The sequence below is a fragment of the Tamandua tetradactyla genome, chromosome 1, assembly GCF_023851605.1.
Source record: "Tamandua tetradactyla isolate mTamTet1 chromosome 1, mTamTet1.pri, whole genome shotgun sequence".
Lineage (NCBI taxonomy): Eukaryota > Metazoa > Chordata > Mammalia > Pilosa > Myrmecophagidae > Tamandua > Tamandua tetradactyla.
The window spans coordinates 24,241,141-24,257,955 of record NC_135327.1 but is presented as its reverse complement, the minus strand read 5'-3'; the positions used below and the strand labels follow the sequence as shown (position 1 = coordinate 24,257,955).

General features: G+C 41.7%; 1 protein-coding gene across 2 annotated transcripts; it reads left to right on the top strand.

Annotated features, from left to right (window-relative positions):
* Nucleotides 1-3,338: 3,338 nt before the first annotated feature.
* Nucleotides 3,339-11,581, top strand: SNRPB (small nuclear ribonucleoprotein polypeptides B and B1). Of its 2 annotated transcripts, none has more exons than XM_077112310.1 (7): nt 3,339-3,481; nt 5,850-6,001; nt 7,710-7,821; nt 9,288-9,440; nt 9,953-10,091; nt 10,405-10,530; nt 11,422-11,581. In XM_077112310.1, the coding sequence occupies exons 1-7, from the start codon at nt 3,479-3,481 to the stop codon at nt 11,457-11,459; spliced, it is 723 nt and encodes a 240-aa protein (XP_076968425.1). In that variant the 5' UTR covers nt 3,339-3,478; the 3' UTR covers nt 11,460-11,581. The 2 variants fall into 2 exon arrangements, with proteins under 2 accessions (XP_076968425.1, XP_076968431.1); XM_077112316.1 differs by having other exon boundaries at nt 3,340-3,481; nt 11,275-11,581.
* Nucleotides 11,582-16,815: the final 5,234 nt, after the last annotated feature.

Here is a 16,815-nt window from a genome sequence, read left to right as displayed (position 1 = left end):
ATTTTTTTCCTAAAAGAAAACAGGATTCTTGGCAAGCGCAAGATTCTTTCACAGTATAGTCTTTTTCTGTTAGTAAATGTCATACTGTGCTTTTTTAGTTCCTCTTCCTTCCAATATGCATAATATATATATATGGGATAAAATCCATATTCTCATTGTGTTTAGAGTGTTTTTATGTAGCCCTGTACCTTATTCTTTAATTTTAATACAGCAAATTGCTTTGGAGAATAGCCATTCTCAATCTTTTCACTTCTCCCACACAGAAGTAATGCATAAATTGACACCAGCTTTGGTTCTGAGAATTCCCTTATCTGAGGTTAGCTGAAACTGTCAGCTATTTCTTTACCACTCAAAGAGATATATAAGGAACCTTTTTAAACCAAATACAAGACCCATCTACAGACCCATTCCCAAACTTGAATATGCCCACCTAGGACCTGTCTGTATCTCCCCTCTACTCCTTGGAAATTACTGTTAAAAACCACTGCCCCTTCAAGTAGGCCAGCAGAAGAACCTGGAAACATGCCAATCTGAACTCAAATCCCACTACTTAACATTACTGTGTGAGAGTGCAAGTTTTTATAATTATTTTAAATTTCTTTTTGGTTTGCAAAGATGGTGGTACCAATCTCTCCCATCCCAGATGCTCTTCCTATCAAGACCTGGAGTATTTTTCCATTGTAACTGGTCTGGCTTTGGAATCTGATTTTATCATAAGAAGTGGCAGATGTTGCAGAATTTCTGAGGCTAGGCCTCTCTTGCTGCCCTGAGACCATCATGTGAGGATGCCTGGACCGTCTCACTGCTGGAGAATGAGAGGCCATCTGGAGAGAGAGGTTCAACTGATAGTTAGCACCAAACACCAGATGTGGGTGAGGCTACTAGGATTATCCAGCTCCAGTCAATCTGCCAAATAGTCACATGAGTGTCCCCAGGTAAGAGCAACAGAAGACTCACTATTCAACCACAGGATCATAAGATATAATTTTGTTTTAAGGCACCAGTTTGGGAAGGGGAAGTTGCTATACAGCAATAGACAACAATTTCATAGTAGTAGCTAATGGTTAATTGAATGCTTTCTCCATGCCAGACATGGCACTAGGTTTCTTAATTGCATTCTCTCATTTCATCCTTCCAGTATTGCCTGTCAAGTTGGTAATATTATCTTCATTTTACATAAGCATAAAGATGTTAATTAACACACGTAAGGTCACCCAGCACTGAGCCCATGCTTTAACTACTAGGCTATTTGCTAAACGTTTAATTCTGTTGTCCCAGACTATACTGCAACCCATCATTTTCACTTTCTATCTCCTAAGCAGCCACCATTTGACTAAATATCATACATTCAGTAGGATTTACTGCTGTCTCCTATGGACCAGAAATTGTGCTAGGGACTGAGTATAAAAGTGAATCACGGTGGTATCTTGGTATCCAAGTTAAGCTGAAAACACACATACACACTCACCCCTACCTGGAATACGGGTCAAAAACACTGAGTGCCAATACAGGGACCTCTGAGTTACTATTAAGAGCTATTTTGCCAAATACATGCTATTGCCAGGCACTCTTCTGAGCATTTAACTCTCACACCTTCTGTGGGAGGCATGTTGTTTTCTTGTGTCTGTCAACCTGTAGATGAAGAGATAAAGGCTCAGAGATGAAATGTCTTGCCCAAGGTTTCACAGCCACGAGGTGGCAGAGTCAGATCTGGAATCTAGGCCCTTCTGGCTCTTTAGCTGTTCTCTTGCCCAGAAGTCACCCTGTGTTAGAAGACATGCATCCATGCATGCATTCAAAAATATTTACTTAGCATATGCTAAGGCCAGGTAATGTTATTGGGATATAAAGCCTCCGCCCTCATGGAGCTTATCTTCTAGTGAGAAAGACAGACAATAAACCAAATAAATAAGTGTATAAAGTAACAGAGTGGTAAGTGTTGAAAGAAAAATAAAGCAGGACAAGGGAAAAGGTAGGGAAAGGCTCTCTGAGGAGGTGTGAGCAGAGACCTGAAGGAAGTGAAGACCCCAGCAATGGGAATATCTGAGGTGGGAGGGGGAGGGCAAAGCCCCTGAGACTCAAGATTTCCTTGCTGGGTTTGAGGAACAGCAGGGAGACCAGTGTGGCTGGAGCTTGATAAATGAGGGGAAAGTGGAAGGAGATGAAGTTGTAGAGCAAGGCAGCAGGATTTCATTGCACATGTACTGGGAAGTCATTTGGAAGTGGAGAGCAGGGCAATGAAATAATCTGATAGAATCCCAGTTTATCATAGAAGGATTCCTGAGGCTGCTGTGAAAGCAGAGAGACCAGTTAGGGGGGCTCATTCAGCGATCCAAGATTGATGATAATGGCTAGGGCTGTGGCGGTAGCAGTGGAGGGAGTGAGGAGAGTCAGATGCAAGACATTTCGAAGACAGAGCTCACAGGATTTGCTGATGGACTGATTATGAGGTGGGAGAGAAAGAGAGGAGTCAAAGATGCTTTCAAGTTTGTCATTTTGATTTTTTAACCTAAGCAATTGTGTGAATGGTGGTGTTGCCTCTTGTGAGATGGGAGGCATGTAAGAATTAAGAATTAGAATTCTTAATTCTAGGAAGAGAGGATAGAATTAAGAATTCAATTTTCAAAATTTTAAACTTAATATCCATATTAGGCATCCATATCAAACAAGAGGCTGGATATAAAAGACCCAAAGTTAAATGAAGGGACCAGCGTTAGAGGAATACACTTGAAAGTCATCAGTCTTGGGACTGCATGAGAGTCATTCATTCAACAACAGTTATTGAGCTCTTATTTTGTGCTAAGCAGTGCTCTAGGCACTGCCAAAGAGAACAATACACAAAGAAACCCCCTACCCTCACAGAGCTTATGTTCTAATGGGGGTGGGTAAGCTAAGTAACAAAAATATATAGTATGTTAGATGGCAATAAATGCTAAGGAGAAAAATAAGGCAGAGGTGATGGGTGGAAAGGTATTTTTAAACAGGTTGGCCCAGGAAGTCCTTACTGACAAAATTTTCTTTGAGCTTAAGCGTGAAGGATGTTTGGGCATGTGCTGACGTACATGCCCCCTACTAGGCCTGTGGGATGAGCATCCCTGGCAGCCGCAACAGCAAATGTAAAGGCAAGAGAACGTGAAGCAAATTCACGGAAAAGGCAGAGAAGGTGTGTCTGGAGAAGGGAGAGGTAGGAAGAATCTATTACGTAAAGAGAAGGGGAAGGCAGATCGAACAGGAACTTCTCAAAGGTTCTCCGAGAAGTCCAAAGCTTGAAGCCCCGCCCCCGTCCGGAACGCGCGGCGCAGCACGGGAGCCGGAACTCAGCCACCTGGTACCGGGACCGGAAGTGCATTTCTACCCGGCCGCATTTTAGTAACGGCTCCATTTCCTGTAGCGGCGGCGGGAATCGGATCGCTGTCGGGCGTCTAGGCCTCTGCAGAGGCCAATCCGGCGGGAATCGGGACCATCGGGAACCGCCACCATGGTGAGGGGGCGCGGGCCGGCGGCGCGAGAGTCTCCGAGTCTGTATTGGAGTGAGGGCCGCGGCTGCGCGGGGGGAAGAAGTCATGGGTTGGATCTGCTAATGGCGGTGAAGGCCCGAGCCGCGGCCGCTGGGACCGGGTAGAGGCGACCTGGAGCCTGCAGTTCGGCGTGGTGGGGAGTGGAAAGTTGGAACCCAGGAATGCAGGGTGGGGGGGAGCGTGTAACCGCTTCTCCCGAAACCGCTATAGCTACAGTGCCTGGGACTTGGTAGCCACTAAGTAAACTTGCTGCATAAGTATATGTCCGGGCTTTCGGCGCCGGCACCAGGAGCCGGAGGTGGGCCAGGGAGGACCGCGGAAAAGGCTCAGACTTGTGAAAGAGGGTGAGGGGCGGAGACCGAGTTGCGGCGTCCGGTGTGGGGTAGGGCGGGGAGTTGTGGCCCGAAACAAAAGATACTTCCCGGGAGACGTGGATGGGGAAGAGGGAACGGGAGAGTGAATGAGATTATTTGGAGGAGTTCAACTCACTTATTTAGTATATCTGTACTGAGTGTCTGACTTCTCAGGTTCTGGGGCTACAAATTGAAATGTGTCACCGAGTTCGCATATCCTTGGGGACACGGATAATAAATAATCATAACACAGTGTAACTAGTTCAGCGTTAGGCAAAAGTAACGGCGCAGGTTGATGCGGGGTAAGAATGCTTTCGGGAATGGATGATTCCTGAGCAGAGTCCTAAAAGATTTGTCAGAATCTTTTCCAGCAGAAGATGGAAGGAAATACTATATAGACTGGGAATTGCAAGAGCAAAGGCATGTAGGGTAGCATAGTTAAAAGTTACTGGGGGTTGGGGCGGGGCGGGAGAGGGGAGGAGGAAAAGGAAGGAAGAGGTAGAAGATGAGACTGGAGGACGTGGAAGGAGCCTGGTTACTAAAGGCCTTCGTGCTGCTTTATTCTGTTGGTGATGGGCATGTCATTGAAGGATTTTAACTAGCAAAATGACTAGACTCTGTGTTTAGAAAGATTACTCTAGCTGTTTTGTATTGGGTGAGATTTGGAAGCAGGGAAACCTGCTCGGTTACTGTTTGGAGAGTTGGTTAAATGAATAATCACTGGATTCAGGCCGACTGGGTTCTAACAGCTTCCCAGCTGTGAGACAAGGCAAGTTACCATAACCTCTCCTAGCCTCGATGGCCTCATCTGTAAAGTAGAAACAATAAGGGGATCATTTTGAGGATTAAATAAATTGACAGATATTTAGTGCTTATCAAGCATGTAATACACAGTGAACACCCAATAAGAATTAACTGTTAGAAGGCTGGTGAATGTTTCCATAAAGGTTTAGCTCCTTGTGATTAGAACCAGTTGAAAAGGTTATGTATGGGAGACAGACCCATATAACCAGGGGTCTCCCAGGTGGCACAGTACCTTGGTGGAGTCAAGGCTCTGAACCATGCATTTGTAAGAAGGTTCAGGACGTTGTCCTGGTGTGGGTTCAGGTAAACAGCAAGCACAGTGCCCACGACAAGAAGACACCCAATAAATAGGATGACTTCAGACTTGCCCCACATCAGACTGATGGGAGACAGATACCCAGATCAAATACCAGGTCATTTGTTTCTTGAAAGAAATCTGGAGGTCACGTTAAAAAGCAGAAATTTGTTGGGTTAATTTAGAAATAAAGTGTAGCAAGTTACATATTCTCAAAGGTCATTATGTGCTCAAATAGATTAGTGCTTTGGCTACCAGAAAATTTCCCTCTCTCAGAAGCACTTGGGGATTTCATACTCCTAACCTCCACGCTGATGAACTCCTTAGTGATAAGTTTCTTGTTGATTGGATTTCAGCCTTTTTATCACCAGTCCTATTCCAACTCTTTACTCTTTTTTTTTTTTTTTCTGGATGGGCAGGTTCCAGGAATTGCACCCGTGCCTCTAGCATGGTAGGCAAGAATTCTGCCACTGAGCCACTGTTACACTGCCCTCTCTGTCTTTTTAATCATATGGGTGTTCCATAGCACTTGGGTCAAGTCTATAATCTGCACAGTGGCAGATTATTAATCTCATGATGAGTAGATTTGATTGGTTTGGGCAATCCTGTACTCTAACTCCTGAAACTCTGATAACAATAATGCAGTATGAGAAAGATTAACTTTGAGGGGAGAATAGCAAAGCAGTGGGCATAGGTCAGGGCTGAAAACGGGGGTAAGATGGGAGAATTCAGGGAAAGGTCTATGAGTAGCTGGCAGCTGAGAATCTATTGAGAAACATAGGTGCATAGAAAAGAAGGCCTGACCCAGCTTCAGGAAGGACCAGGACCAAATGGGTGGAAAAGAGCTTGAATCTCATCCCCATTGATTTCTCCCTGCAGACTGTGGGCAAGAGCAGCAAGATGCTGCAGCACATCGACTACAGGATGAGGTGCATCCTACAAGATGGCCGCATCTTCATTGGCACCTTCAAGGCTTTTGACAAGCATATGAACTTGATTCTCTGTGACTGTGATGAGTTCAGGAAGATCAAGTAAGGAGGGGGCTGTGGGGCAGGGGGAGGTTGAGGCGGAGGACATTGGATGGGTGGGCCAAGTGACAGGTGCTGCTATAACTTGCCAGTTCCTCTCTTCCTGCGTTCACATTTTAGAGGGCAGACTTAAATGGGGTTATTGGACACTAAGAAATCTCCTTCCTTAGCGCCCAGCAAGCCTGAGTTCTAGTCTAGCAAAATAAAAGTTGTGAGGAGGGCTGCTAGGTTTTTGTTTCTCTGACCTTGTATGCCCCTGAGTACTGGGGTAAAGGGCTGTCGTGTTCTCCCTACAGGTGTGTAAGGGGGGAGAGCTTGATTTTCTGGCCTCATTGCCTATTTGTAAAGCTGTAGCCTAAAGGGCTCTCCCAATGCAGCCTGGTCTGAAACTGCTTTAAGAAGCCTCTGACCCTCTTCAGGGTAAGTGCTCAGCTCCCCATGTGGGTTTGGGGCCAGTGATTTTTGTTGACATTTTAGAAATAGTTGGAGACGTTTTCATCAGTTACTGGATGACTCCCTTTCCCGAAGAGGCATTGATCTTAAGCTTCAGGCCCATGAAAGGATTTGATCTAGTTTTCTGTCCTATTTTACATACAAGGCATCTAGAGGCCCAAAGAGATTATGTGACTTCCCTAGTCATCCAGCTCTCCAGTTGCATTCAGTGTCCAAACTATGTTGTCACCTGCCTGTGAATTCCCTTTGGATCTGTTGTTTTCTTTTGTGATAAGAGACCTAGAAGTGCAGGACAAAAACTGGTAGTGACTCCTACAGTTCCAGGCACATATTGGGGGTGGGTGGGGGTGGGGCCAGCATGGTTCCCTTTTGTTTTTTTAAGTAAAATTAATTTTATCCTAATAAAAAATATTTATTAGAAAAAAATATTTTTTAAATACAGAAAAGTATATGAGAAAAAGATTTAAATGCCCACAAGAGTTTTTTCTTCCCTCATGAAATAGTGATATATGCTTGCTATAAAAAAAATTAGAAAATATAGATAAACCAAAAAGAAAAAGGGAAAATTGCCCATCCAGAGAAAACAATTGTTAATTTGTAATCATTTTATAATCAGGCTATTTGGGATTCCTTTTATTTTTCAGTTATTGGGTGTTGTTTTTGTTTTGCTTATTTTGTTGTAGTTTTTATCCCAATTTACACTTATATTTTGTGTTCATCCTTTTCTTGTTGTGTTTGGAAATTGCTGTTTTTGCTTGTGCTTTTGAGAACCAGGTGTAATTTTTATGTAACGAACGCTTATCTTTTCCTTTATGGCTTCTATTTTGATGTGAGGCAAAGTACAGAATTAGAGGTCTGTGGGATTGAATTGGTACTAAAAGGATGCTGCATGGAAGTAAGTGGGTGGGTGGGACTCACCTGACTTGGGATTGTTGAGGCTACCTCCTGACGTGGGGGAAGCCTTAAGCTGAAGGAAGGAAACAATAGCCAAGAGGACTTCCCTGAAGGAGAGGCTTTCCCAGTTGCTATAGGATAGTATTTGAGCCAGGGCTGGGCTTTCTTGACTCTTGTCCTATTTCTTGGTGTGTACATCCTTTGGCATGGTAGGAAGCAGGCTGTGTCATGGGAAAGCATAATGTGCTATTTGTTAGGAGGTGTAGTATAAAGCAAATCTTGGAGGCCCCTAGGCAGGTGAACTTGAACTTAACCCTCTAATGCTTTTTTTGTTTTTGTTTGTTTCCTTGAAACCTTTCTTTAGGCCAAAGAACTCAAAACAGGCAGAAAGGGAAGAGAAGCGTGTCCTTGGTCTGGTGCTGCTGCGAGGGGAGAACCTGGTCTCAATGACAGTAGAAGGGCCTCCTCCCAAAGATGTAAGTCAGCGTGGGGTGCCGGGGAAAGGCCAGGAAGCCCTGAAGAAGGACCTGCCATGAGCCAGGCTCTGTGCTGGGTTGCATGTCTTCACAGTGCTCTTGGGCAGCCTCTGGTAAAAGGGTTTTCACCCTCTTTTTACAGATAAGAAATGGAATCTTAAAGAGGTTATCCTGCCAGTGAGAGTGGCGATAGGAAATTAAATTTAGATATTTCTAACTTTAATGCCCCTTTTCTACCTATCTGCTTCCTCAGTTGATAAACATAGTGAGTCAGCAGAGCAGGTGTCTAAGACCATGAGGGTCAGTTCTTAGGTGACAGTGAATTCTAGCTGGACTAGACTTTGGAGTTGGTCAAACTCCAGACAAAATGGAATTCATATATTTTGTTTCATACACTTAAAGAATAGCTAATATTTATTGGGCATCTGTGTGCAAGGTGTTGCCACACAAGTCAAGAATTTATTTAATCTTTATAACCATCTTTTGAGATAAATTACTCCTATTTTATAGTTAAAACAAACTGGTTTAGTTACTTGCCTAAGGCTTCACAACGGTAAGTGGCGAAGCTGGAATTTGATCCCAGGAAATCTTGGTTCCTTAAACACTATGCTTCTTTTAGAAATATATCAGGCTGTAGAGAATCTAGCCAAATTTGTTTTCCCTTACTCATTCTAAAATATTGTTAACCAAAATAATAATTCTCTTGCCATAACTTTTAATTTTTATCTATATATGTATATATTTATCTGTTGAATATATCCAACCATATAACATGTATACAATATTTTGTTCACTTAACATTTTAAACATTTTTCCAGTTGCTCTATAATTTTAAAAAATCATGTTAAGGACAAAGATATTTTGTCAAGTGAGTCATTTCCTTTTTAAAGACTCTTCATTGCAAGCATTTCAAATGGGCAGTGTCTGCAAGGGATGTTACCATGTTTTTTGGTTCCAATCATATACACATATTTATAACTCATGGTACTTATTTGCAGTGGAGTTGGCTACTTAAGCCTGCTGTAAACCTTCATAACCATGGCCAGTTTTATCATAACCTTATTTGCAGATAAAGAAACTGAGTGCTTGCATCTCAGGATTACTTGTCCATGGTCACCCAGCTAGTGAATCAGGGTTGGGACTGAATCTTATGTCTCTGATGTCAGAAGAAGTATTTTTATCTACCACCCCATTCTGAATGGAGCCCTGACCCTTTGCTCTAGATTTAATTTTCATAGGAGTACATATAGGTGCCTGAGTTCTGGCACGTTTCTGCTTCTTGGATGATAGCTAGGCACATAAATTTGGGTAAAGGAGGAATGGTGTTAGCTCATAAACATTGTCCCCCAGTATGTGTTGTTTTGATGCCTGTAAATCTCAGAGGTGCTCTTGGCAATGGTATTTCCAAAGTGTACTTAAATTCTTTAGGCCACTGAGCCATCTTAGCATGTTTCTTTGTTTTTCAGACTGGCATTGCCCGAGTGCCACTTGCTGGAGCTGCTGGAGGCCCAGGAATTGGCAGGGCAGCTGGCAGAGGTATTCCAGCTGGTGTTCCCATGCCCCAGGCTCCTGCAGGACTTGCAGGGCCAGTCCGTGGGGTTGGTGGGCCATCCCAACAGGTGAGGAGTTAGGGGAAGGACACCAGCTTCTGTTGGCTAAAATAGAGAATAAAGGGGGTCCTGAATGACCAGCCTATAATTGTTAGGCTATCGGTGTCTCTGTGCTTTGTATATGGCCCTAGGATCAAGCGAACAGGAAAATTTGGCATTGTAGAATATATTGGTACTATTAATTTAAAGAGCCAATGTTTTAGCTAATGGTATTCAAACAAATGTTTTCATAGCAACATTTGAAGTATATTCTCTTGTAACCCCTGGTCAGTCATATTTGAAAATACAGGTGACTTCTCTAAGTTGAATTGGGCATCATTGACTCAGGCCTAGAAGATGGGAAGTGGCACATGAGCTTGATCTTCCTGCAGATGGTTTTGGATAGGAAGTTTGAAGATGTGAGATGTAGCTTGAGGGCTTTGATGTTTGCTCTTTATTTTTTTTAAACTAAGTTGGGGAAGGATGGGGGCCATTGCACAGTGCCATTCTGCCTAACCCTGTCCCCTCCTGTGTCCTCTTAGGTGATGACTCCACAAGGAAGAGGCACTGTTGCAGCTGCTGCAGCTGCTGCCACAGCGAGTATTGCAGGGGCCCCGACCCAGTACCCACCTGGTCGTGGGGGTCCTCCCCCACCTATGGGCCGAGGAGCCCCCCCTCCAGGTGAGAAGCCCGTAATGGGACCAGTGCTAATTAATACAAGATGCCTTAGCTGGATTCATGATGACATGTAACCTTTACTGAAACCGATGATGAGTTTGTGTAATTAAGCAGGATTACTCTGAGATCCAGCTGGGTTGGTTGACCATGGAACTAGCTGAACAGGAGCCATTGGGAGCCTCAGCTCTTTGGCTCAAGTCCCAGTTAGCTGGAAGGGTGGGATGGTCCATCTGTCCCAACTTAGTGTGCAGTTATGATTCCTGCTACCTTGAAAAAATGGAGGCTGAGTTACTTCCTTGGGTTTTTTCTCTTATAGGCATGATGGGTCCACCTCCTGGAATGAGGCCTCCCATGGGTCCCCCAATGGGGATCCCTCCTGGACGAGGGACTCCAATGGGCATGCCCCCTCCGGGAATGCGGCCCCCTCCCCCAGGGATGCGGGGTAAGTGTCCATAGCAGTGACCTTTGCTTTCTTCCGTAGAGCCTTGTTGGGATGGGAAATGGGAGAGATTGGATTTTAGCCATATTCTTTGGGCTTTTAGGCCTGAAGCTTAGGGAGATGACCTCTTAGAGAGCAACTTTGGAAAGGAAAGAGGGAATGAGCAGTTTAAATTGGCCTTAGCTCCCTTCTTAGAACAGTTAGAGTATAGCCCTTTAGCCAGAGTGCTTTCCAGTATCCCATGCAGTGTCCTCAAGGCTCTGGAATAGTCTTTTCTGAAGGTCTCCAAGAAGTCTTAAAATTGCCTCATGCCCTTAGGTTTGATAGTGTAGTGATTAAGAGTGGGCTTTGAGTAGATGTGCATGTACATCTACTTTACTGTTTGTTATGTATTGTTTGAGAAGTGCTGACATAGATCAGCCCCTTCATTTTGTTGATGAGGTAACAGGCCCAGGGGGAGCTCATTATCCAGACTCCCAGCCCGGTGTTCTTCCTCCAAGCCATACTGGCCTCCAAGATAACCCATGGCCAAACTTGGTGACCCCTGTGTCTCTGGTTCAGGTTTTCCATTCATGGGGTTGATAAGCATAAGACCAGACCATCAGCCCCAGCTAAGTCTCTAGTTAGCGTTTATCCCATGTATATCCCTCTGATCATTTGATAACTGCAGGGTGTGGGAGGCTGGGGCAGGGCTGGGGATTTGAATTCTAGATCAGGCACTGACTAAACTTCTTACTCTTACTTCAGGCCTTCTTTGACCCTTGGCCACAGAGTTATGGAAGTAGCTCCACAGAGGCGTGGGCCCGATTCCCCAGGGCCACGTTACCACAGACCTGTTTGTTTGTTATGCTGTTGTTCGCGGAGTCTCACCGGATTGTCTGGTTTCCCTTACAGGGCCCCCTCCCCCGGGAATGCGCCCACCAAGGCCCTAGACTCATCTTGGCCCTCCTCAGCTCCCTGCCTGTTTCCTGTAAGGCTGTACATAGTCCTTTTATTTCCTTGTGGCCTGTGAAACTAGTTTATAATAAACTCTTAAGACAATATTGTAAGTGCACCTAGGTGTGTTTGTGGTGGTTTATTTTTAGGAAAAGCTTTGATATGTTGAGTGCTTAATGCACTCAAGAAGGGTTGCCTTGGTGGACCAATTAGCTGTAATCTCAGCTGCTTCCCTTAGAGAATATTTTACTCACACATTTGTAGAGATACAAAGTTGAACTACACTGGGACTTTCACCTGTCAAACTGGCAGACACCAAACAGCTTGATAATACTTCAAATCGGTTGAAATAAACACTCATATGCTGTTGGTAAGGGACGTGAATAGGTACAGCCTCTTTGGAAGGCAAGGTGAAAATACATTTACATTTTGACTGGCATTTTTATTTCAAGGAATTTATCTTGAATACAGTCACAAAAGTAAAGGAATGCTCAATAAATAAGGCACAATAAAATACAGAACGTTCAGCAAGATTAGTGTTTAGTATACTGCCATTTTTTTAAGGTTATCTGTACATACATTTAGATATATTGTATGTATAAAATATCAAAACAAAAACGGCTCTCAGTTTACAAGAGAAAAATAACTCATCAATTAGAAAATTACTGGTTCTTTGTAAGAAAAATAATAGTTCCTTGAGTAATACTATAGATTATTTTGTAGCTGAAAAAGTTTGAAGTGGATGTTAAAGATTATATTTAATCTTGTTGGGAGAGGAACGATTTTGGTATCTCCCAGTAAAACACATGTACAGATAACCAGACCGGTCTCAGTCTTTGGGTTGTGAGACTTCATGATTTCCACCTACAAGTCTATTTAGTTGATGAGGTGGTCACAGTGGTACTCTAAAACTTAGGACTTCAGACTTCAAGAGTACAGAAATAGGTGAAGTCACTGCTCTTTGGTTTACTGCGGTGGGAAGGCAATTCTAATGGTCTTAATGAAGGTTTAATTTGAAAGTTGGCAGCATATCACTGAGGTTCACGGAAATAGCTTGCCAAGACTTTTTGTGGTGGGAAGGATTTATGGGTGGAGTAAAAGGCTGAGCATGGATGAAAGGAGGTAGTGTGTTTAGTGGGATCAGGATATCAGTGAGGTGAGCTTGGCAGCTTTTGGCAGAAGTGTGTTTGGCTTAGATGTATAACTACCTTGAGTAACTGAAACTGCAGAGCAGGACTGAGCCAGTCCTCTGGCTAACCTCCCAATGATGTGATAAGACCTAAAATGGGTTTGTATTCTAAATCTGGCCTGGAAGGCAGGTATTCTTTTTAATCACAAATAACAAGCATATTAGGAAAAATAGTGGAGTCCTATTACCTAGTGGTTAGCAAAATGAAAACCCTATGGATCAAATTGTTTATCCTTTAAAACCTTTCCCTTAAAATCCTCTTGAAGAGTGGAATATATAAATAGAAAAATCTTAGACACATCTACTCTTGAGAACCACCGACTAAGAGGGAACATCAGACATCTGGCCATTCCAGTTTTTAAGGTAATGCTCAAATCTCTCTTGAAAGGGGTTTGGGTAGAGAATTCTGGTGTGCTCTGATCTGCTGTGGATTTTTTCCTTTCCAGTTTTCACATTAAGCCTCTATAACCTCAGTTCACGTTAGTAAACTGGTCTGTGGCTGTGGAGACTCAATGAGATAACAGGATAAAGGAATTGGCTCACTGCAGGTTTACTGCTGGATTTCGATTTAGATGCTGCTTGGCCATACCCCCCTGTATGCTATTATACTTTGTTCTTGTTCTTCTTAAAAGCATTTTAATATATAAACGTGCTTCTTAAAGAACTAGAAAGCAAGCTATCAGAGCCCTAAATACCCCAAACATTTGATACTAGCCTTTTGTCTCATTGGGTTTTGTGATCTTGCTATCTACTTAGTTTTCTATTTCTTTAATGTCGAAAACATACCTCCTCAATCTTTGCAAACATAATGACTAGTATTTCATCAAGTGGACATACCATTGTTTATTTAAGCAATCCCCAGTAGTTGGACATTTAGATTACTTAGTTTGATGTGATGTGTTTGTTACAGTGATGACCACATCTGTATATAAAGCATATTCTAAATAATTATAAATGGAACTTCTGAGTCAGAAGATACAAACATTTAAAAAATAATTTTCTTAAAACAAGTCAATTTTCCCTATTACAAATCAGGCACAACTACACTTCACTCCTCAGAATTGAGGATTATCATTAAGAGGTAAACTCTAGTTTGACAAGTGAAAAATGATTTATTACTGTATTTTTTGTGTTTCAAAGGAGGGAAACTTTAAAATGCTATTTCGTTTTTGTGTATTATTATTTTAACTTTTGTGATATTTTTCCATGTTGCTACATAACTCTCTGTCATGATTACTGGGTGTACATCTAGTAGGCATAATATAATATGGTCATTCACCCTATTTTGGGAATTCAGAAGAGTTTTCATTATTCTTTTTTAGTGCATGGTCTGGGAATCAAACCCAGGTCTCCTGTATGAAAGGCGAGCATTCTACCACTGAACCACTTGTGTACCTAAGAGTTTTCATTATTAAAAATCAGTCAATGATGAATATTTTGTGTGGACATATTTTTTCTTTGGATTTCTAAATTTTTAGGAGCAATATTCATGATTCAAAGGCAGGCTCTGAGGGAGAGGCTCATTTCCTGAACCCAGGCATGTGCGATAGACGAGGAACTGGCCAATTGGAATGTGAGGAAAGGAGCCTGGTTTGCAGGGGACAGGAATGGAAGGGAGAGTTTTTACTATGCCATTTAGAACCCTTTTAAATATTGAACTGTGTGGGTGCATTACCTACTTTTAAAATACATTAAAAAATTTTATATGCTGTAATAATGAATGTACTTTTAAAAAATCCACCAGGAGGCAGCATTACTCTGTCAGGAGGAAGGCAGCTGAGTCTGGGCTCACTCTTAGGCATGGGTGCTGGGATTGTGAATTGTGTTTTTTCTTCCTAATTTTCTATGTTGTCCTAATTTTCTACAAAGATCTATGCTGAAATAAAAAAACACTTTAAGTAAAGTAGGTAGTATCAAGTCTGCCCCTTTTTGGCTATATGGCTATATTTCTGTATATGTAAGTAAATCCTAAAAATAGAGTCACCAAGGAAGGAAGGGTTGCACTTAAAATGCTGGTAGATCTTGTTCAGTCTGGTAGTTAAAAAATTCCTTGGTTTAATTTGCACATATTTAGTTATAAGAGATCAATTATGTTTCATATATTTAAAAGCCATTTATATTTATTTGTCTGCAAACTGCTTCCCTTCCTCTAGGGAAGGAAGGGCAGGGAATCTATCCATGTTCTTTCCCACAGCTCTGTGCATTCAACCCATATTGTTGAATGAATGAATGAAAAAAAAAAAAGCAAACTTTTTTGAGTCCATCCGTTAAATGTTTCCTCTATAACATGGGATGTCTTATCGTTGCCCCATAGGGGGTGATATTGACACTCTCCATCCCCCCAAATTTGGCTGAGTTGTTTACACTGATGACTCCATCCACACCCCAAGAGACTATGAAAAATTTTTTATTGATATAACCAGGCTTTATTTTATTTTTCTAGTTCTTGAGGTGAGAGCTTAGATAAGTGACTTGAGACTTTTCCTTTTATCTAATGTAAACAGTGATATAAATTTCCCTTTCAGCACCGCTTTAGCTTTGCCCACAAATTTTGCTTTTCATTTCATCCAGTTCAGTCCTTGTTTGATTTCCCTTGAGATTACCTCTTTAACCCAGGGATTGTTTAGAAGTATGTTGTTTAGTTTCCAACTCTTTGGAGATTTTCCTGTTAACTTTCTGTTTTTGATTTCTAGTTCAATTCCCTTGGGCTAGAGAACACATCATGTATGATTTCAATTCTTAATATTTTTTTGTGTATTTTCTATCACGAAATTCAATGATTTTTCTTCCCCCATCCTCTCTGTTCTGCTGTTTATTTCATTCATTAAGGTTTTTTTGGGGGGTGGGGGTGGGGGGGGTGCATGGTCCAGGAATTGAACCTGGGTCTCCCACATGAAAGGCGAGCGTTCTGCCACAGAACCACCCGTGCACCCTTGAGTTTTAAAATATTAGCCGTTGTCTTGGGTCATTGTTTTAAAATGTCCATTTCTTTCTTTATATTTTCTATTTCTTTGCTGAGTGCTTACATATTTTTGCTGGGATTTTTCTTTATTTTCATTTGACTCATGTATATTTGTAGTTGCTCAGTGAAGCATTTTTGTGATGGTTGCTTTAAAATCTTTGTCAAATAATTCTAATATCTTTGTCACTTCAGTGTTAGCCTACTGATGGTCTTTTTCATTCTATTTGAAACCTTCCTCGTTCTTGGTAGTTACGATGATTTTCGATTGAAAAACAGATTTTTAAACTGTTTTGCCATAAGACTCTGGATCTTATTTAAAGCTTCTGTTTTAGCTGGCTTTGTACTGTTGATGGACATGTGGGTTGTTTCCAGTTTGACCTATTGCAAGTGGTATTGCTGTGAACAATCTTGTATATATATTTGATCCATTTCTTTGCTTATATCTGGGTATAAGATTACTGAGTTACTGAGTTTGAGAATTTTTAATTTTAGTAGTTGCAGGCAAACATTTTTCCAAAGGAGTTTTATTTAGACTCCCACCAGAAGTCTTTAAGACTTCTTATTGTTCCAAATCCTCATCAACATTTGGTATTGCCCAGTCTTTTGAGCTGAGCTATTCTGGTAGATACGTAGGGGTATCTTATTATACTTTAAATTTCATCTTTTTAAAGTAAAATTCAGTGGTTTTTAAAATTTATTCACAAAGTTGTACAATCATCATCACTATTGAATTCTAGAACGTTTTTATCACCCCCCAAAAATTCTGCTCAATTACCCCTCTTCCCCTACTCCTGGCAACTATGAATCTACTTTCTGTCTTTATAAATTAACCTATTCTGGACATTTCCTATAAATGAACTAATACAAAATGTGGCCTTTTGTGTCTGACTTCCTATGTTTAGCACGTTTTCAAGGTTCATCCATGTTGTAGCATATGAAAGTATTTCATCCTTTTTATGACTGAATAATATTCCTTTCTATGAAACTATAACATTTTGTTTATCCATTCATGAATTGGTGAACATGTTCATTGTTTCCATTTTTTGGCTATTATGAGTAGTGCTGTTATGAACATTAATTCACAAGTTTTTGTGTGGATATATGTTTTCGTTCTTTTGGGTATATACATAGGAGTGAAACTGCTGAGTGATACAGTAATTCTGTTTAACTTTTGAGGAATTTCACGATTGTTTTCCGAAGT